The following is a 22,499-nucleotide window of genomic DNA, read 5'->3' as shown; positions in this document are numbered from 1 at the left end:
TCCTGTTTTTATGCCTACTTTAGGATGAGCTTAGTCACTCCTTAGCAGTGTCCACTCCTTGGAAGAAGCTGTGAAGGCATGCTAAACAGCTGATACCATCACCCATGTACCTGCCTAACACTGGCTGAAAACACTTCTACTGCTTTTCTTGTGGTCAGTTGCAGTATCAGCCTTGGACTCAGCCATAACTATATAAACCCTGTGAGGCATGGAAGTTTCCAAAAAGTTTATGCACTCATAAATCACAAATCAGCTACACAAAATCATGAAAATGGATTAAGATGCATGATTAAATGCAGTAGTGCTTTCTTCTTTCTTCTACTTTTTATTCAGCCTTTGGAGTTTTGGGGTATATTTTTGTCATTTTCCACTCTTATCCTTCAACTCAAGGCTTAAATCAAAGGAGAATTTAAAATGAGGGCAGGGAGTCCTGTAATTGTTTGACTGTGGGATTTGAGTATAAACTCAGCTGTCATGGCAGTGCCACATATGAAAAATAAGATCAGTTAGGAAACTGTAGTATTTTGCTAAGAATCAGACATAGGAGTATTCTTCAGTTTTACAATTGAATTATTACAGGCTTTTACAATATTGCAATAAGATGTATTTGCTAAGGTTGTAACTCAACTTGAGCTGTAGTAAACTAAGTACAAGCTGAGTCAGATCTTGCGTGGCAAGTATGGTCAAGAGCAAGAACAGATACTAAAATTTTGCATTGTTTTAAAGGTGTTTGCCCTAGTGTTTGCACTGCAAACATGCCTTTGTTAGGCAGCACACCCCATTTAGGTGACTGCAGAAATGCTGACAGGGCTACTGGCATTCAACATTTGCTTCACCTGGCATTGTGGGTAAAAAACTTACTGTGAAAGCATGAAAAAGCGCTTATAATTTGCACTTCTGTTTAGACAGGAGTTTAATTAGGAAATGCAGAAACTTGTATTGAGACCTCAGAGCAACAAGAGAGTTTGCAAGAGGTCAAGTATCCCTTTGGCTGAAAGACAAATGCAGTGACAGCCTGAAATCCATCTCTGCACAGCATTATAAGCTGAATCTACTGATTCAGCAGATCCTGAGATCTACTGACCCCTTGAAGCTTCAATCTCCACTCTGAATGTGATTCATACCCATCTTCTCTGTTGTGCATTTATCACTGAAATGAGCAAAATCCCTTTTATTCTCCACTATTCACACCCCACCATTCAAGGACTTCACTGCTATGCAGGACAAATCAATTTTTCAAGTCTGAACCTGAATGTATGACTAGCTGTGCAGTGAATCATCTGATATGGGGCTTTGGTCACAGCCAGAGCTTGTGGAGGCACCTCACAAGAGAAAAGGGAGGTTGTAAAACAAGATGAAAAAGACTCAGAGTGAGGAAGGCTCAGAGGTGAAGGAAGATAAAAACATTGTAAAATCAACTGTAGCTGCTTGGGACGTTTCAAAGGGAGATGTTTTACTCTGGGTCCATTACAGACATACTGGCTTATTCTTTTTTTTTTTTTTTGGCCAAAATATGTCTCTCTCTTCCCAGTACTTTGTGTGAGCATGTTGTCAGAGCTCCCCTGTTGTGGAGGGAGCTGTGTGTGCTGCGTCAGAGGCTCTCGCCCTGTGCTGCACCCAGGCTCTGCACTGATAACCCTCCTCTTCTAATCTGTAGAGGAGCAGTAACTAAATGGGTTTTCACAAATTTTTTGCTGAGAAAAGCTTTTGAGTAGTTTGTGGCTTAGGCTTTACTATTGGTAAGATAAAGCTGATTATCTAAACATCAACTACAGTTAGTGGAGGGGTAGTGGAAGCAATTTCATATGCAGACAAATAGCAGCAAAATTTCTCATGCCATTCCTGTGATTTATAAACCTCTACAATTATCTGCATGACCTTCGTACTTGTAGGTACAACTAAGAATGTAATCTGTGCCATAATTGTAGCCTTTCCCTTCTCCAAGGCATAAAAAAGCACTGTGTAGCCAGGAAATAAGAAATAGGCAAACATATGGAAGATTTAAGCTGAAAATCTGTCACTTATTGGAAACTGCTTGTTTCCTTCTAAACTTAGATTGCACATTTTTACTTCAGATATTATAACATATAGATACGAAACATGTAGGAATTGTAGCAAAGTCAGATACTGAGTTTCTGTTCAGCAGCTGTAATTTAGCATGTTGTAAACCAGGATCTGACCAGAACTTGCGTGTGGTTATATCCAATAAGCTTATTAAAAAAAAAAAAACAAATCCCCAACACCCCCTAAAAATCCCCAAAATCCCAACACGTGCCAAGAAACCTCTCCAAAACCCACCAAAATCAAAACCAATAAAATGGCAGAAGTTCTGGGCATTTGCATGTCAAAGGTCCTTGCACACTGTCCTGTTTTGAAGAGCCAGTATGAATGCTCATGCTTGCCTCCTATATTATTATTTCCTCAACACATTTTCCCTCAGACATCTCTGACTGAATGCCTGGGCTAAGCATCTCATAGACCACAGTGCTATGGCTCAAGCCTTCCTTAATCAATATCTACTCTGTGTGAAGATTTACAGCAGTGTAGTTTTTGGTGCAATTTCTGAACTCCCCTTACTTATAATAAACTTACGTTACTGCAATTGTATGGTCCGATTGCAGACTTATCTTTTCAAATCCTGTATCATCTGTAATTCCCGTGTTACCCTTCATGGTCCTTTTCATACATTTTTATTTGACTGTTTAAACTTTTCTCATGATTCATCTGTGGCTATGGCATCTCTCCATAAAGACACCCACATTTCTCAATTTACTTCTTTGTGGAGTGTGTTAGATAGAAACCATACCACACAGTTTTTTCTCCCAATCCTTACAAAAGATGAGCACAATTATTTTTAGGAACATTCTCAGATTTAGGGTGAATATTTGAAATAAGGTAGTCAGACAGTAGATATCCTAGAGTTATAACAAAGAGTATTACCCCAGAAAGGGGCACAGGAAGTCAGAGGCAGGTACAGATCCACTCCTGAAAATGGGAAAGCTAGTTAAGAGAGCAGCTGTAGGGAATTATTTTAAATGTGGAGTACTGGTGGGCTTTTTGTGGATCCTACAAAAGCCAGATTCTAACTTACATCTTTTTGTCACCATCTATAAGTGCATTATGTACTAACATTTCCCATTTTTTTTCAAATACAGAGACCAGAACTGAGAAACAGGAATTGACACTGAAGACTGAAAACTGGGTTTGGGCCAAGTGGACTTCATAAATCAGTTCAGATTAATCAGTGTTCCCTTACTCCCTTAATCTCTCACTCTGTGTTCACCCTCAAAAGTAAAGCTTTTTTTTTTGGTGACAAACTCAGAGAAACCTGTGTCTGACCCTCATTCCTACTAGCACTGCTGTATGGGGCTTCTTCAGAAAACAGGCTGATAGAAAAAACCCAACAAAAATACTTCAACTTTTGCCTCAGGATTCCTAGTTGGAGGGACTCAGAAGAAAACAAACAAGACAAAGCCCAAACCCAATGAAATAGGCTTATTTCCTTGCTTTCTTGAATGAGTCTAGCTCCTATTGAAGAGAGGTATCCCTCACCTGGTGCCAGAACTAGGATTGCTGTGCTGGGGTTCAGAACGCTTCTGGAAACCTGCACAGTAGGACTTTTGTGCACCACAATGCTCAGGTTCCTGGGGTCCTGGCTTGCCAAGGAAGAGGAAAAAGAACTGAAGCCAATACTCAGAGGGAGACAATGTTGGCAGATTCCTTATGCCTCCTCTCCCGGGATGAAGCAGACTCATCCCTTCATGCTGGTTGAACATCTGAAGTGGAAGTGTGAACACAACTGAATGAATGCTGACAGCAAACACTAGGCAGTGAAAGAGTAAACCCTGCAACATAAAGCATTAAGAAATACAATCATTTCAATTTCCTCTTAAAAGCAAGTCTGTGAAATGTTTTTATGCTCACCTGTCAAAACTAACTTCTGCTTCATTATTTACTTTTGAGGCGTAGGACAAGTCATAGGATTATTACAGAGAAGTACAAATCACAAGACACAGTAAGAAGCTGGAGACTTGGTGATAACCACTGGTAGTGCTTCCCTAAATGCTTGGTTAATATTTACCTGTGATAAAGAAACTATTTAAGCAATTGTGGACGACTTGGTCGTAACATTTGCTTTCAGGAGCACAGCAAGGTGTATTTGATGTACTTTGAGAGGTTTTCTGAAGACACAAGAACAACTTTCATATCGAGGTCAAACTCTTGGGAAAGCTTTTTTGCAGCACTCGTTTTGTCTCAGCTTGTTGAAAATGGCGGGTGTAAGCAAATGCATGAAGTACTCCATGTTCATCTTCAACTTTTTGTTTTGGGTAAGTTGGTGTTTAAACTGTTATTAATGATGTAGGAAATGTGTTCCCCATTATCTGAATGTGGCAGTTAGAGAAATTGTAAAGAAAATAGAGCATAAGTGGAACCAGAGTATGATTCCAAATCAGGGAGGGGAGAATATATTTAACTTTTGCCCTTCCCTTTGTCTTTTTCCATCTAAACAACTTTTCCTCTGCATTTAAAAGTAGACAAGCTACAAATCTGTCTCTCTGTTCATCTTGTGCCCCTCATGTCAAGGGACATCAATCATCTCAATCAGAAGATAACAGACTCTCCAATAACAATGCACAGTTGTTTTCCTTTTACTGCTGCTGTTTGCATGCAAGATTCTGAAAATGCAGTTACAATAGAAAATATGGAAAATTCACTTGAATTTTTAGCTCCTTAATTGATAAATGGTTTTCATATCCTTCTTTGTGGTTCTTTGCTTTACATTTATTGCATAACTAGTTTCTGATGGTGGGCAGTAAATGTTTCTAAGAATGCATGTGCTGGCAGTACTGCCACAGCTGTACCAAGGCCAATACAGCACAGCACAGCAGGCAGGTTTCTGGCTGTTATTTGAACCCAGAATATTTGTATTTGTCTACTTATCGCATCTCAGCTGGGTTGCAAGAATTTCAGGTCCTGAAAGCTCTGGAAAGGTTTGAATGTTCTTCAAACCTTTCATTCAAATGAGGGAACATTTCTCTCATGGTTCAACCTCACTGTCAGATTTCCTGACAGAGCTTTGTCAGGTTCACCAGGGGTTCACTGAAACCAGAAGCGGAACTACTAGCCATATTGTGGGCTTTGCCTCAAGGGATTTTTTTTCAAGTGTAAAGGTGATACCATTCAAAAGGGACCACAAACAGTAGCCTTGGAAAATCTGTGGCTAGCTCAAATTCCTTGATTGCTTATGGACCTCACAAAGAAATTCCTGACAGACCAGCGATGGTTAGGACTGTCTCCCCCAGTTTCTTCCTTCAGTTTAATGAAGGCAGATTTAAGATTTTTGACATTTGTGTTGAAGTCTTTATGTAACAGTATTTACAAGAATCCATAAGTTTCTGAATTTGACTTCCTGTTCCTCATGAAGTTTTTTCTGTTTTTGTGGTTTGACCTCAGCCAGAAACCAAGTACCATGCAGACACTCACTCAGTCCCCCACCAGCAGGATTGGGGAGAGAATAGAAGGCATAAAAGTCGGAAAATTCACAAGTTGATATATAGACAGTTTAATAGGGAAAGCAAAAGCCATTCAGGTAAACAAAATAAAACAAATAGTTAATTTCCTGCTTCACATGGGCAGGCAGGTGTTCAGCCATCTCCATGGGGGCAAGGCCTCATTATGTGAAGTGTTTACTTGTGAACACAAATGCCATCACTCCAAATGTCCTTCCTCTTTCTTTCTGCCAGCTTTATCTACTGAGCATGATGTCAAATGGTCTGGAACATCCCTTTAGTCAGCTGGGGTCACCTGTCCTGGCTGTGTCTCCTCCCAACCTCCCATGCACCCTCAGTCTCCTCACCAGAGTAGCAGTATGAAAGAAGAAAGGAAACTTGATGTAAGCCCTGCTCAGCAATAGCAAAAACTTCTCTATATTATCAACCCTGTGTTCAGCACAAATCCAAAACACAGCCCTATATCAGCCACCGTGAAGAAAATTACCCAGCCAAAACCAGCACACCTGTTTGCATTCATCTGTGTTTACTGTGAGCTAAAACATGGACAAATGTCTCAGATTAGCCCTAGAAAAGCTCCAAACTACTTTTAGAATGAACATTCCTATGCTTCCAGTGACAGTATGCATTTCCTAGGGAGGAAAAAGGGGTGGGATCCTGGGGGAGTCTTGAAACAAGCATGTGTGAAACAAACTTCCTATCTATATACCAAAGCTGAAAAACCCATACTGTATTCAGAGGAAGAAAATGCTGACAGCGTTCACTGTGCCTGCCTCGACAGAAGAGAGAAGGACAGGAATACAACTGTAGTTAACTGGTTTAGGGAAGATGTTTAGCACTATTAAGATAGGGAAGAATGAAACAGAGAAGGACAGGAATGCAGCTATAGTTAATTATTTTTAGGCAGATGTTTAGTTTAGCATGACCAAGATTGGGAAGAACAGTATGGGCTGACAGAAATATGATGAAACAGTATTTTTTGGTTCACATTCCTATCTCTAATTACTAGAAATCACTAAACTGCAACAGTAAGGTTGAGGGAACAGAGATGACTTTACAGCCACTTGTCCCACAGCTGCTCTCTCTAGTACTCAAAGCAGTTGACAAGTGGAAAATTACTGATACTAGGAAATGAAGGTGACTTTAACCTAAATAGATAAGAGTGACAGTTGGGTATTTATCTGGTGTTCTTTCATTTCACACCCTTTGCAATCTCTCAGGGAGTGTCCTCTCTCAGAAGACTCAGGAATGGGCTTTCTAGCCTTCAGATGACGTTTTCTAAGCAGCTCATGCAGCATCACACTAAGTGTGTAAGCCCTGGAGTAGTCTAACAAGTTCAGCAAATTGACTGTGGCTTCACTACATGATGTGTGTCCCCTGGGCTTATACATGCCCATAAGCCCCATGCTAGGCTCCAGCACACAAACAGAGTTTTTAATCTTCCCAGATTGGTGAAGATTAAATTAAATCTGGGAAGATTAAAATCTGGGAGATTTTAATCTTCCCAGATTGATTTTTTTGGTGAAAAAGAGCAGACTCTTGCAGGTTTTTGAAGATCTGTGCTTTGGAACAGGGTGCCTATATGGATTTTCTAACAGTCCTTAAATTAATCCTTGTCAGTTTTGTGCATTAAGCCTAGCACGTGTCAGATTTTTCTTCTTTCTCTTCTTTGGAGGTTGCAGGATATCCAGTCTCACCTGCTGTCCTCATTGTGTCAACTTCTGCTACTCCACATCATGCAAAATTGTAGAATTACCTATTTTTTCACTGAATACTGATGTCTGATGCTTGTTTGAAGCAATGTGGTTAGTGACAGAGCGTCTTTGATCAGTTGTTAATACCAGATTTGCAGTCCCATCTACCAAGTTCCCCCTTCCCTGAACCTTAGTGTGCATGTATCAGTCCTTGAAGTAGCAACACAAGCTTAGCAGGTTTGCTGAGCCAGAGGCAATATTGTCTGTAGGACTTGCATAGAGCTGTCATCTCAGGTGCCTCAAGGAAGTATTCCTGTCAAATATTTTCTTTAACACAAGCAACCTTGCAAAAGTTCCTCCTGATATCATTGAATTGAATGTTTGAAAAGGGTGTGCCAGTGGAGGAAATTCCCCACAAATTTGGTATTTTTGTGTATGAGAATTGCAGAGTCTTAATATACTGTTGGTTCAGCACTGTGTCAGGCTCATCTGAGGTGATACTGATTTAACCAACTGGGCTGTGTTTCCTCCTCACACCAAAGCTGAAAGCTTGAGAAGGACCAAATGTGAGGGACAGCAGTACTGTTGATATTCAATTTATGAGACTGACATAAGATCACTGATTCTTTGTCATGGATTATGGCAAAAATATGTTAGCCATCTAATTTTGGGAAAATGGATGGGGACATTTTCAAAGAAGCTCATTTTATTCCATCAGAAAACACTAGCAGTTCATTAAAAATGAAATTTCCTGGAAGGAAAGTTTTTTTATTGAATATTTATTGAAAGTTTATTTATTGAAACTTTATTTTAAGAAAACTTTAAGATGGAGTATTGCAGCAAACTTGACATGTTCAACTTGGACTCTTTGGGAACTGACCATTTTTATTTGCTATTTCAAAACTTTTCTTTATGTGTTTTTGTACACTTTGTATATTCTGAAAATAACTAGAAACAAACCATTAAGATTTTACTGAAATGGAGCATTTTTTATTAACCTAAAACAGCTCTATTTTAAAAATTAAAATATATGTACATCTTACTAAAATTTTGATTTATAAATGATGTTTCTATTTTTACATTGAGAAAACATTGTAGCATTCCCATTTGATTGATGTGTTCCTGTACATTTAGCTAAATTTGCTTCTACTACTCTGCTGTATGTTAATGGAAGGTCCTATGTAACAAAAAAACTCTCTTTGGATTTGTAGCAATAGATGCTTCAGTGGAAACTTTCACATTAACAAGCCCATGTTACCTGGTGTATAGCCTCATCACTCACACAGTGCTGCTGAACAAGACTGAAATGTACAGTCATATGACATACCATCAGTTTCTAGGCAAATTCAGCAGGATTCAAAAGGTTTCAGTGGGGAGATCTAGTTAAATCTGATAACATGTTATAGTTGTCATTGATTGTACAACTTTATTATTCATGTTTAAAGTACTTATAGGAGCTTTACTTAAAGCAGGAAAATGTGTGGTACCCATGTCTGAGTGCTGGCCCTATTCCATATTCAATGATCTGTTAAGGTCATTAATGTTTTTGATACTGAATATTATATGAAAACTTCTGTGGGGAGAGATTTTTTTAAAGAAAAAATATCTAAACCATGTAAAAAAAAAGAAACTATTTTAGTTTCAATAGTCTCAGTCTTCATGAGAAATTCATAACAACACTTCAGGGCCATTTATGGCTTGAGTATTAATGGCAGATGGAGATAATTATAAATCTGACTAGTCCCTGGTCCTCAGTGAGGTCTCTTTCCCACCAGTCATCTCAGTAGGCACAATCCCCACACCTGAGTAGCCTCTTGGTTACCTATGTCCAACACTTAATAAAGAGAAATTCTGTGTGATATTCATCAACAACAAAGGTAGGAATAGAGGGACTGGCACACAGGGGAACAGTACCTCAATGATCGATGAAATAGAAGCACAATGAGAAATGAAGGAATGAATCTGGACCTGTGATTCGTCTTCCCTGCCTTCAACATCTTAAGGAAAGTCATGCTGGTCAATCATTCATATGTACAAGACCAAGTTGTACTTGTCTGTTTTCTGTAAAATTACAATGGCAATATGTACTCTAGGCATTTTATGAGACCTGTTCTAAGGATTGGAGATGGGCAGATACTGCTGCATTTGAAACAGCGAAAAGAATTTATTTAGAACTTTTCCTGTTAGGTTTACCATAGAGAATGTCTTCAGATACGGGTCCTGAATAAGGCTAGAAACACCAGATATGCAAACATCCCTTATCAAATCTCATGTTTCCATTATTCAAGTAACAACATTCTTTACAGACACATCCTGAATAAGGCTAGAAACACCAGATATGCAAACATCCCTTATCAAATCTCGTTTCCATTATTCAAGTAACACCATTCTTTACAGACACGTTTTTTACATACAACAGCAATTTATATTTCTCTCTCATCTGGTGGAATTTCTGTGTGCTTCCCAAACACATGTATAAATCATCATGTAAATGTGTAGTCCTCTGGGATGGAAACATCAGGGATTTGGTGCATACCTGAAGATTTAACTACACTTATGAATTTTCCTGGAAATGAATCAATATTCTCTGCTCCAGCAATTCATGTTTCTTTTGCTTTGCCAAACAAATGATTTCAGAAGTTTGGACAGCATATGGTGCAATTTGGATACTGAATGTTAGTAAAAAACTTGCTGACCTTTCTAACTTGACTTTATTTTCTCCCACAGGTGTGTGGTTGCATTATTTTGGGATTCTCTATATGGATACGTGTTAGCAGTGCTCAGCAGGTAAATGCATGGAGTCATACCAGCACCATGTAAAATGTGGAAACTACTGCATATACTTTAATTTCCTATCTTCATTTCCACAAATTTTCTATGTTTTTGTTGAGGTGGTTTGTGTGGGTGAAGAGGAATGCATTTTATGACGTTAAGGTTAAACATCACGGTGCAGGTTGTCAGATAAAGCGATGGATGCAAGCAGAGATACGTAACTGTGAGAAGTAGCTGCCAGTGTTACTAATGTAGTTTCATGCTGATGCACACAGGTTTCTGTTTGAAAATGTGTCTCTCACCTCTAATGAAAAATAATTATGCTTTTGTTAATGATTTCATTGTACAGAGAGAATAATGTGGAGACATGCAGCTCATATACTCTGTGTTTTTTCCTATTAGAATAGGATAGTCATAACTAAGGGTTACTCCTTATGTTGGTGGGGAATATTTTTATCTTTCTCACTAAGTTCAACAACACAATTCTCATTTCCCCAGTAACTGCAACTTTCAAAGGGAGAAAAGATTTTTTCATTCAATTTTCAACAGCTCCTTAAAAACACCTTATCTTTTTCTCCTCATATTTATATATAAAGAGTTTTAAATGCCCAAGAATCTAGGATTACAGTGTCCTAAAACTCCTCCTGGAGGGTAGAAAAAAGACCTTGAGTTGCCCTCATGGATTTTTTTTTTGTATGGATTATTAAATTACTTCAGATATTGTGACTTTTATTTTCTGCAAAACTAGGGAAAATACAGTTTTGAGGAGCTCTCAATCCTGCAGACATGCAGCAGAGGTTGGTCCTGTTGTTTCAAAGACCCCTTGGTCCCCATTGGCACTGACTCTAAGGCTTAAGCAGTACATTCTTTCAAATCAATTTGGGACATAGAAATGCAAATTAATTTGAAAGCTTAATTTGCATTCTTCTATTTATAAAAAGACTCCTTGACCAGAGAAGTGAAAAAACAACCAGGTGTCACACAGAAGCATATTTTTTTCAGCTATCAGACTGAGCCTTTAGTATAGATTACATTGCAATTCTTCAGATAACTCCCCTGTTGCTCTAGCACAGTCCGTCAGTTAAGAACAATGACTTTTAAACTAGTATTTTCCCACCTGGAAATAAAAATATGGTGAAGGTAAGAAGATAGCTTTGTACATTCCCTGCCATTTGGCTGATGGCACTTTACCCTTAGCCAGTCCCAGATGTCTCATATCTGGCAGAGCATGGATGCAAGAGAAGTTGGCTCAAGATGACACTGTGTCATCAGGTAAATCAGGTCATGGTGGAGAGCTCTGCCATTCTCTCTCTGGAAGAGGAAGAATCACAACTTTCACTCCTCAATCAACATTTTACTAAAAGCTAAAACTGCCATACTTGACACTTGACAGTCTCTGGTATGATGCCTCAAATGATGCAATGGAGCTTGGGAAACCAAAACCACTACCAAATCTTATTTTTTGAGAGATTTCCTATTCAGAAAAGAATATTTGGATGTGTGTCAAACTGCTTTCCTGAAGCTACACTTAGTACTTCCCAAAAACCTATGAATTAAGAGTCAGGACCGAAATTGAAAGCATTTTCTCACATTTTTGCCTCCAGGCATGCAAAGCTCGCATTCAAAACCAATGTATGTTTCGCCTCTGTAATAATTGAGCAGACCATAAGGATTTGGCTGTAGATGAATAGAGCTTTCTAAGAATAAATAACAGGACGTTCAGTCCCACTTGGAAAGGGAAAGAACAACACATTCTTCAAATTATACTTGTCTATATACCTTTGCAATTTCCATCAGAAGATAAATGTGACAACTTCCAGACATTTTTGCTAATCTTGGCACCAGTATGACTGGAAAATATTCTTTGAACATTTTTCTCTCTTTAGGCCTTTGGTCTTAGTCAGTCCTGTGGGAACTGAATAATTTGATATTTAATAATATTGAGGTATATGAATTGTTTAGTTGAATGCTCCACACATCAAAATAAAGTTCTCATCTCTGAGGGTAATATTAGAGATCAAGACTTGGAGAAATTAAAAAAAAAAAAAAAAAGGAAAAAAAAATCTGCTTTGGAAAATACATCTAACTATTTCTCTAATATAATATAAGCAGCATCACTCGGAGAAGTGTTCTCTCAGGAACAGTCATAGAATATGTTCCTGGTCTCCTAATGACAAACAGAGATTTTTTTTTTCTTTAACATTGGGTTAATGTAGGAGAGGTTTTGAGGTAATCAAGTCTCCTACTTCCAGTAAAAAGCAAAGATTCATTGACTGAAAACCAACTAAAAAGCCACTTTAAAGACAGAAGACCTATATTTATTCAGTTACTCTGTAAAGTTTATTTTCATCTTGTGCAGAAGCAAAGATTGTGAGAAACCAGATTTTACAAAGCTCTCCACCACAACATTTGAGAGGGGAGCATTATAGCACTGTTTATTTATGGATCACAATTTCCCCGTAGTTTCTACTCAGTATATATATCAGTTACAAAATAATGATCTTGTTTTGGGGAATACAGATGCTTTTAGGAGGACCTTGTAGCTTAAAGATTGTTTTTCCTCTCTCTTTCCAGGGGGTGGACAGCAGCTTGCTTGGAGGAGTTAATCTACTAATAGCCGTGGGCGCCATCATCATGATCCTTGGGTTCCTCGGGTGCTGCGGTGCTGCAAAGGAGAGCCGCTGCATGCTGATGTTGGTAGGAAAGAAAAACATTTGTCTACCTTTAACAGGCCACAGCTACATATGACGGATAGAGTATCAAGTGAGGATGGGAACCTTTTAATTTAACCAAAGGCATGATTATAATCCTGTGTTTTCTTTGCTCACCTTGAGTTTGGGCCCCTTCTAAATTCTGTATGGTTGGTCTCATCAGCAAGAAGACAGGTCCAGAGAGACTTGGGCATGTCACTCACTAGCTTTTTTTTCCATCCAGCCATCATCAAAGTTCCCTCCATCAGCTTTCACCCATTACCTATCCTATTTAATACTCTAAATTTCTAGTTGCTCTCTTTGCTGGTTCACCTAGAATATCTTCCCTGTCCTCCTGCCCAACTCTCACCTACACACTGTTATCATGACACTGTTCTGGTGCATGCCTTGTTTTGATCACCAGCTGAGCATGCTCTGTCTTGAGCACTACTTTTTCTTATCATCAAAGAAGAAATAGTTGGAGCAGCTTTGATTGGAAAATCATTCTACCTACATGGCTATTCAAGCACATGAAAGGTAAATATTAATTTAAAAGAAATTATATCACCTTGGCCAAAAGTAATATAGTTTTCTACCCCATTTGTTTTTTTCCAGTTTTTTATTGCACTGCTTCTGATACTGATTCTTCAGATCACAGGAGGTGTTTTAGGAGCAGTATACAAACCTCAGGTACAGTATTATTCTATATTTTCACTGATGTCTTCATAGTTTTATTTCTTCTCATTAAATTGTAATATATTTTAACTTGCAGGTTGAAGAAGCCTTTAACCTTACTCTAAGCGAAAGTGTGAGGGCACTCCAAAGTACTACAGGAGAATATAAAGAGTATCAGGAAGATTTCCAGAAGCTGGAGAAAAAGGTAATTAAACAGTAAAAAAATGAAGGGGTTTTTGCTATCTGTCTCATCTTTGGTATCTGTCTCATCTTTGGTATCTGTCTCAGCTTCATTTTATGACAACTCTGCTGCAGATTTGAATTCGTTCCCTGGGGATGGGAAAGGGTCTGACTTAAAGGCAAGTCAAAACACCACAGAAGGGACTTCTGCTCTTTTGATAGGACAGGGTCTTCCCACGATGATTTCTTTGTGCAATAGTGCTGTCTATAAGAGCAATGAAGCAAGGACACAGTTAGCTAAACTCTTTTAGGAGGGGACTGCACAGCCCTTTCTTCCAGCTTTCCTTTCTGAAGGAACATTTATCCTTTACTGTATCCCAAATAAGAACTCTCCAGTGCTTTTAAGAAAAGTTTACGCCAGGGATTAGGAAAACATCAGGAGTGCATTTAATTTGGAATATCCTACTGCTATGAAGTCATTAAATGCCACATTTTACTGTGTTAGAAGAGGGAATAAAATACAATGAGAAGTTTATTTTCATTGTGTTTGCACTTTTCCTGGTGCCCCCATCCTGCAAGACCTGGATGGTGGATGCTTAGTGTGAGCTTGCTCCTGGGTATCTCACAGAGGATACCCTGGAATCTCATTGATGACATTGACAGCACACACCCCCTCCCCTCCCACAGGTACCTGGGTCTGTACATTGACAGGCATACCTGCTGTTCTGGTTTTTTAGTCCCTAATGGGTGATTACTTTTATGGATTGACATAAAGTTAATTTTTATGTTTTTAAAGACTGCTGTATAAAAGAAAACCAAACAAGGAACAATATTTAGGTGTCTTATGTTACTTCCACTTCTCCTTCCCCATTCCATCTCCAGCCTGGTCCTCTGCTTCTGAGAACAGCTTATTTCTTCTGATATAATAAGCCCTCTGGAGAGATGAGCAAAATGAAAAATCCCATAATTACTGCATTAATTTCTAAATGTAGCAGGACTGCTGTATTATGTCCCACAGCCTTTGCTTTTATACAAAATTATGTGAACATTTCCAGCTGCTTTTTACTAGAGGGAGGACCTCAAGCCCAAGTTTGCACCTCTGAGCTTTAGTGGCTAGAATATAGTGGAACATGAAGTGAAACTGCACCTGGTTTAGGTTTCACAAACCCCAAATGGAGCCCTGGTCTCTTCAGTCCATTTCCAATTTAAAGAGATAACCATCATTCAAAGAGGTTATTTTTCTAGATTTCAGAGTTTTGTGTGCCTGAATTTTACATTTCCAGCCTGACTTTTTAAGATGTGAAATGTGGATATTACTGGAGCTGGCAATTTACCTTCTGCAAGTACAACCTATAGAAAGAAGGCTTGATTTTTAAAAAAATACTATACCCAATGTTCTAGTTCCATTCTGGCACTGATAATTACTAGCTTTATAGTATGTTAATGTTTTTTGAGCATTTTATACTGAAAATCTGGTCTTTTTTCTCCTATCTCTTCTTTTTTTTTTTTTTTTAAGAAAATAATATATTTTTTTAACTCTTCTCCACATTTACTTCTTTCTTGCAGTACCAGTGTTGTGGATTACAGAATGGACCTGGAGACTGGGGAGAAAATTTTGACAAACAAAAAGACATCTGTCAGTGTGAACTAGAGAAGCCATCATCAGACGTTTGCATCAAATATAAAGGCAGAGACATCTATAAAAAAGTGAGAAAAATGTTCACTCCTCTTTCCAAAGAGCCAAGTTTTAACCCAAGGTTATCTCTGGTGACTGACCTAGTCATGAGTTCTGTATCTTTCTGAAAATGCAAAGTTTTGCTTTTTTGTTCTTAGCCAGACCTACCCCCACGCCATCTGTTAAGAAATGACTGTTCATAACTCTGCTCCTTCCTCTTCTTGAGATCTCCAGGTTAGGCCCTTAGCAATCTACAAAATTATTGGATTTGGGGTCAGGGTATGACCCTGGGTCAGAGCTGCACACCAGCTACCCTTTGGCTCTCGTTCCTCTCTCAGAAGGCTATGCTCCCATCCAGGCTCATTGTGCTAGGAGACATGTTGACTTTGAGACTTTCAAAATGCTAAGGTATATTGAGAATCAAACACATTAAATGCAAGACCTTTGGGGTTTTATAATCTTCTAATAAAAAAACCCCACACTCATTCTGCAGGATCTGCTGGGAAGAAACCTTACATATTGTGGGATTCATGGCAGAATATTCAAAGAGTGATTTCTTACTACTACAGCCTTTTGAAAAAATTAATGTAATAAGGCAAAATATCTGGTGACAGGTAAAAAGAAAGCACACTCAGAAGAGCACCATCTTGTAGACACTAGAGGTCTCAAAAAACAAATTTCATGGTTTGCTTGTCTCATTATGTGGAAATCTGGCCTCTATGGATATGAAAAAACATTTAAAAAGAAATGCACAAAATAATTGAATAGCACAAAGTAATTGAAATTTTAAAATGCTGGTGGTGCAAATTTTGCCAGTATGTACCTAGCACCAAGCAGAATTTAGCAAATATCCATTCTGGTTGTATAATTCTCTAATTGCACAGCTCCTTAATCAGGTCCTGCCTAAGCAGTAATTTCCTCCCTGTGTAGTCCCACAGAAGCAAATACTATTTTAAAGCAATGAAACAATCTGGTTAAGTAGAGGATACCAGAACCCAGTCTGGAAATAAGATGTATACAAAAAGGGTGTTTTGGCCATACTTTAATGTCTTTTTGGCCTCAGGCAAGCCCTCAAAGGACACATGAGAAGCCATCTGTGAAATCACTGCAGGTGCAAGATATTGCTCATATGAACACACAGATTTCATGGTGATGTGAGATGCTAGTAGAGACATCCACTCTTCTGATATGGGAAAAAAGATTTGAAATCCAGTGCAGTTATGAATCAGCTTAACTGAGAGACTTTTAGAACTAGAAGGAGAAGACCCATGTGTTCATTGTGAGAGAGGAAATATGGTGAAAAAATACAACTATATTTGGGGAGAAGACAGTTGTAGTGTTGGAACAGTAACGAAATTTAGATGTATTTAAGCTGTACTTGGCTTTCCCTCCTGTTTGCAGAAGGAGGATTGTGAGTGCCTAGAGAAGATGTAGTCACTGTAAGAACAGACGTATGCAAGTATTCAAAAAGAGAGTAGTTCTGCACAGAACTTCAGCTGTAGAATCATAGAATACACTGAGTTAGAAGGGACCCATCAGGATCACTGAGTCCACTTCCTGGCCCTACACACAACAGCCCCAAGAATCACATAATGTGCATGAGAGCATTGTCCAAATGCTTCTTGAACTCTGTCAGGTTTGTGCAGTGATCACTGCCCTGGAGAGCCTCTTCCTATGCCCAGCCACCCTCTGGGTGATGAATCTTTTCCTGATATCCAGGCTAAGTCTCCCCTGACTCAGCTTCATGATATTTCCTTCAGTCCTTTCACTGTTCATGAAAGTGAAGAGATCAGTACCTGCCCCTCTGCTTCCCCTCATGAGGATGCTGAAGACCCAAATAAGGTCTCCGCTCAGTCTCCTCTTCTCCAGGTTGAATAGAGGAAGTGTCCTCAGCCACTCCTCATATAGCTTCCCCTCAAGGCCCTTCACATGGCCCTACATGGACAATCTCTAGTAGCTTTATATCTTTCATATATTATGGTGCCCAAACCTGCCCCCAGCGCTCAAGGTGAGGCCATCCCAGTGCAGAGCAGAGTGGAACAATCCCCTCCCTTGCCCAGCTGGTGATGCTGTGCCTGAAGTCCCCCAGGACAGGGTTGGCCCTCCTGGCTGCCAGGGCACTGCTGACTCACATTCAACTTGCCATGGACCAGGACCCCCAGGTCCCTTTCTGTGGGGCTGCTCTCCAGCTTCTTGTTTCCCAGTCAAACCCCAACATAACCAAAAAGGGTCGCAAAATCTGGCACCTGACCTTGTTAAACTTAATGTGATTGGTGATTGCACATCTCTCTGTTTTGTTGAGCTCTCTCTCTAGGGCCTCTCTTCCCTCAAGAAAGTCAACAGCTCCTCCTAGTTTAGTGTTGTTGGCAAACTTCCTTAGTATTCCTTCGAATCCTACATTCAAGTTGTTAAGGAACATGTTGAAGAGAATTGGACTGAGGATGGAGCCCTGCAGAATCCCACTACTAACCTGACTCCAGATTGATGTTACCTCACTTACTATAACTCTTTGTGTCTGACCCATGAGCCAGTTGCTCACCTATGGCATAACATGGCTGTATGCTGGACATTTTGTCCAGAAGGATACTGTGAGAGACAGCACCAAAATCTTTGCTGAAGTTCAAAAAGTTTACATCTACTGGCTTTCCAAGATAAGTTAGGTGCATTACTCAGTCATAGAAGGAATGTTCAACAGGCAGGACTTTCCCCTCATGAAGCCATGCTGATTACTCTCTTCCTTCCAGCCCCAGCCTAAGACCACCAAACATTGGACAAAATGAATTTTGAAGCTAGGTTTTATAACCAAATATTTTTAGTTAATCCCAAGTCTAATAATAAACCTTGAAATTTCAAATCCAAACATTGGTGGGAAACAAGTTCCCTCTCAGACCTGGTCATGGCTTGCTGCATTGACTCTTTCCTAGTAGCAAATGATTATCAAATGAAAGTAAGAAAAAACACTTCTTTCCTTGTTAACTGAAAATAATGAAAACATTAGGCTTTACAGCGGTAGGTCTTCCTTTAAAATAGTAACTTTTTATGGTCAGCTACTAGATCTTCACACTTGGGAAGGCAAAGACTTTTGCAGAGCATAAAGTACATATAGCTGTGTGTTTTGTGTTCATGAACAACAAGCCAGAGGAAATCCAAATAGCCTTTTTTAGCACAGAGCTAAAGAGAAAGAGAGAGAGAGTTTGAGAGCTATTTTAGAAGATGCATTTCTATATAACCTATAGACTTACCTATAACTAAGAATTTTGTTTTCTTTTTCAGTCCTGTGGAAAAGTGATTATGCAACAAATTAAAGACAATCTGGTCATAATTATGGGGATTGCCTTTGGACTGGCTGTCGTTGAGGTACCAGTGTACATTGTTAAAATACTTAGTAGCTGACAAGCAATATGTTCTATTTGGAAATACATTGGGAATGGGATTAAAACACATGGCTTGCTCAATTAATAGACTAGGGAAAACCACCTCTCAGCTATAACTGTTACTGTTATTCATATAAACATATTTCATTAAAGTATATGGCTGCTGAGCTGCAGACTTCAGGTGAGATCAGACCACCCTGTATAAGTGTATCACATGGGAGATTTTCTTCAAAAAAATTGCCAGTCCTGAAGCCAGGCTGTGTCTTGACACTGAGCCCTGTGTACAGAGATGTGCACAAATAAACAGTGCCAGAAGACATGAGGAAGAATAGACAGATTTTTTCCTCCTCTTTCTCATCTTTTCTTGAGGGAAAAGTTATCTCCTAAGAAAACTAAGTCCCTAGAGTACATATTTTTATCATTAAGACGTTTTGGTACAAAATTATAATTCTGAGGCATTAAAACTTCAAGCATCAAGATGATGCATGAATGATTGCACATGTGTGATGCTCCATATATTCCTGTGTGTAAAAAACCCACAGAATATGTGAACTGTTTCTTTTAATTTCCTCACCATACACTGAAGAATAACATGCAATATTTTCTCTGAAGGGAGGAGGAAAAGAAGTAAGGCTATTCAGCCAGCTACTTGATTTTGATTTGAATAGGAGAAAATTATAAAGAAACAGGGGATTTCATCATGGTGCTTTCTTCAGTCTTTTTTTTTTTTTCTTTTTACTCTTCCTCCTTGCTTTTCTTCCACCCTTGCTCTCTACCAGTGGTGTTTGAGGGAAAAACAGAACTGACAAGGACTGCTGAGGAAAGTTCAGTCTGTTATTCAAAGCATATACTTCTTAACATCATTGGCAGAGGATTGCTCCTCGTGGCAGAAGAGTGAGCAAGAGCCCCAACTCAAAACTGTGTTTCCAGGAAAATAGTTGTAAGTGGGGAAGAATTATGCAGCTGCAGCAGTGGAAGTGTACAGGCCACCAACTTCTTACTCAGCACAGGTTTCTGGTATTTAAGGAGCTGTATGTGGGCGGTCTGGTCTCTCACCCATATGTTACTTTGAGGGAAAAAAAAAAAAAGAAATATACTGATATTAAATGGCCTTAAAATATAATTAAAGTGTAAAATTGCATCTGTATCCCTAAAGCAAATTAGAAGTCACTTTGCTCTAGTTACTGCAGTTATGTGGGTTGTAGCCTTTAGTTCATTGGCCATCATTTTTTCCTGCTCTCCAGCTGGCATTTTCTGTGCTGGCTGCCTCTCCCAGTCATAAAAGGATTAGAAAACAACATGAATAAACAGTATGAGACTCAGCACAAATTGTCAGATGGCAATTTACACTTGATAAACATTTAGCCTTTCCATATTAACTCTAGCAGTCACAAATGAAAGGCCATTTGCTTAACCACCTCTCTGCTCTAGGAAATCCCAGATAAAAAGAGGTGCTCTTCCCCCCTCTGCCTGCTTCATTATGCCCCTTGTGAACTGTCACTGCTTTCAGCTCACCCTCCTAGTGAAAATTATACAGATAAGAAGGGCCCAGTTTCATTTGGGTGCAAGTGCAAATGTGGGCATGGTATGTCAGGGAAGCCTTGTCAGTTTATTCCAGATGTGAGTCCCTCCCTTTGTCTTAGCTGTACCTCTGTGCTACATATGCTCTTCTCTGTCTCTTCCCTAAGTAAATAAAGTATGTCAGTGTTCTTGGCTTCAAAGGTGTCAGCTGGGCACTTTCCACTTTTGTGGAACGTGTTCACAGTCTGGTTAACTTTAAATTCAGAAGGAAACTTTCTGATCTGATCTCACCAGCTGTCTGCCACAGGTCATGGAATTGTACCCAGTAATTCCCAGTACAGAAGGTGACTCTATAGAATTTTCTATTTCACGTAACAGTTTCTTCAGTGAACTCACTGCTGTTTCTATCCCAAGTGCATTACTGATAAATATAAAATATTTGTTGCACGACCATTTGTAACTCAAACCAGTGAGGTAGGTTTATAGATGTATACCTGTATACAGTATACACATGTATATATATATATACCTGTATACATACACTTCACACATATGGTTACACAGAAGAGAGCGACAGTGGAAGAGATGTGAAAGGGAGACAACCCTTAGAATACACAGTGAACATTCCTCTAACTTTATCAGAAAATAAAATGCTCAATTTTTGTCCAAATTTCCTGAACTTCTCTGTAATTGCTGGTCCATTACAGCTAACAACTGCATTTTAGACACATAGAGATACAGGGATCCTCATGCTCAGAGGCAATCCATTTTTTAAACAAATGAAACTTCACGGTATCTGCAGTGTTATCTGTGGTATATACTGACTTCATTAAAGTTTCTCTATGCTGTAAGAGGCACATTGGAAAAAATCTTCTGCATAGTAGATTTAGCCTGCATGTAAATTCAAGACATTTGCAAACAAAATATTCCCATTATGTATCAGCTGATTTTCAGAATTACCAAGTAATACCAGAAATATCTTTGTTTTCCAGATTCTTGGTTTGGTGTTTTCTATGGTCCTCTACTGCCAGATCGGGAGCAAATGAAACTGTGAAAATGTCAGCATGATGTCACCAGTCAAATCAATATCTTTCTAGAAAGAGGGCTAGAAATTTGTCTGGCCACATTCAGATGAATATATGCATGTCCCAGGCAGCTGTTCTGATGAAAATGGAAGCCCTTGTGCTCATGGATGCTCAACAACTTGCAAAATGACCTCTTTATATTTCACAATTCTTAATGATGTGAATATGATGTTTTATTTTGAATAAACATCTTTGTTTGTGTTTCTGAGGTGTTTTATTTTGTCCGAAGACAACAATTATGTCATGTTGAGAGTGAGTTCACCATGTGGTGTGCCCTCATGAGTGTTAAACCACCCACAGCAGAGTCACCATAAACAGCTGCAAACCATCATGCAGTGGCTGACTGCTCCAGGGAACTCAGGTTCCTGGGAACCTCTGCTTGTGGAGCAGGGTGTTTTCAATAAGAGAATTGTGGGTCAGGGTATTGTTACCTGTGGAAAGGGCAACAAACTTGGAACCAAATAGGAAAGCTATGCTTCCTTTCAGGGATGTTTAAATCAGTATCTTGGCAGCTGAGATGGGTGCTAGGGCCCAAATGATGCTTAGGCTGCATAAAAGAGCTGGATTTAGTGGCATGTGTTTTGCAAACAAGCATCAATGGTGAAATCCAAGCCCATGTGGAGGCCAGGCATACACAGAAGTCATGCAGGTAAGGCTTTGCCCAGAGCAGCCAAGGCAAGTGGGTGGACAAACACAGGGCATGTCTGGCAGCACAGCAGCAGCCATGTAAAGCCTGCCTGCCTTTGGGATGACCAGTACACGCCAGTGTTTGGGCCCTGAGGTGCTGGCAGCCCTGACTGTCCCTGCCCAGCTGCCCTGGTTTCCCTGCGCACTGCCCATGGCAAGAACACCACATCAGACTCCTGGGCCAGCTGGTCCCTGCCCCACCAATGTCACAGTAGGGCTGGTCTCCAGCTCCCCTGCCTGGTCATGGAGTCCCACCAAGCTGGGCCTGCCCATGTGTCCTGGTGTGGCCTCAGCCCATCCCCAGGAAGTGCGTGACGCCAGGGGCTGGGGCTGCCCTGGTGCCTGCACTGCCCCATTCCTGACCCGGATGGAGGGATGGGCCAGGCTCTGCCTTGCCACCCCAGTGGAACCCCATGTGGTCCCAAGCCCTGGGGACCTGCTGGCCCAGGTTGCCCTTTAACAGAAATGGCATCAGGGACAAAATTTTTAAGATATGAGAGTGTCTAATGATGCCCATAGGGACCTGCTGAGGTTTTACACAGCAGGCTGATGGCCTTCCTGCCGTGTGTTGGGATTAGCTGGTTTATCCAGCTCCGCTGGACCCCCATCTTCATAATAGCGACTTTAAACACCTCA

The 22,499-nt window shown here is 39.8% G+C and overlaps 1 protein-coding gene across 1 annotated transcript; it reads left to right on the top strand.

Moving 5' to 3' along the window:
* The first annotated feature begins 4,268 nt into the window (after positions 1–4,268).
* On the top strand, positions 4,269–21,137 carry TSPAN8 (tetraspanin 8). Its single transcript, XM_041465690.1, has 8 exons — positions 4,269–4,328; positions 9,932–9,991; positions 12,551–12,673; positions 13,282–13,356; positions 13,439–13,546; positions 15,088–15,228; positions 18,470–18,553; positions 21,084–21,137. Exons 1-8 carry the CDS (start codon positions 4,269–4,271, stop codon positions 21,135–21,137), a joined length of 705 nt encoding a protein of 234 aa, XP_041321624.1.
* The last annotated feature ends 1,362 nt before the right edge of the window (positions 21,138–22,499 follow it).

Source organism: Pyrgilauda ruficollis, unplaced genomic scaffold (genome assembly GCF_017590135.1).
Source record: "Pyrgilauda ruficollis isolate IOZ18807 unplaced genomic scaffold, ASM1759013v1 scaffold19, whole genome shotgun sequence".
Lineage (NCBI taxonomy): Eukaryota > Metazoa > Chordata > Aves > Passeriformes > Passeridae > Pyrgilauda > Pyrgilauda ruficollis.
The sequence above is the reverse complement of the archived record's forward strand: the minus strand, read 5'-3'. Positions and strand labels throughout refer to the sequence as shown.

Bases quoted from the DNA above. Each gene is read 5' to 3' on its own strand.
- TSPAN8 (XM_041465690.1), top strand. From the start codon at position 4,269: ATGGCGGGTGTAAGCAAATGCATGAAGTACTCCATGTTCATCTTCAAC. The intron at 9,992-12,550 runs GTAAATGCATGG...CTCTCTTTCCAG, and splicing joins GTGTTAGCAGTGCTCAGCAG to GGGGTGGACAGCAGCTTGCT. The intron at 15,229-18,469 runs GTGAGAAAAATG...TTTCTTTTTCAG, and splicing joins GCAGAGACATCTATAAAAAA to TCCTGTGGAAAAGTGATTAT.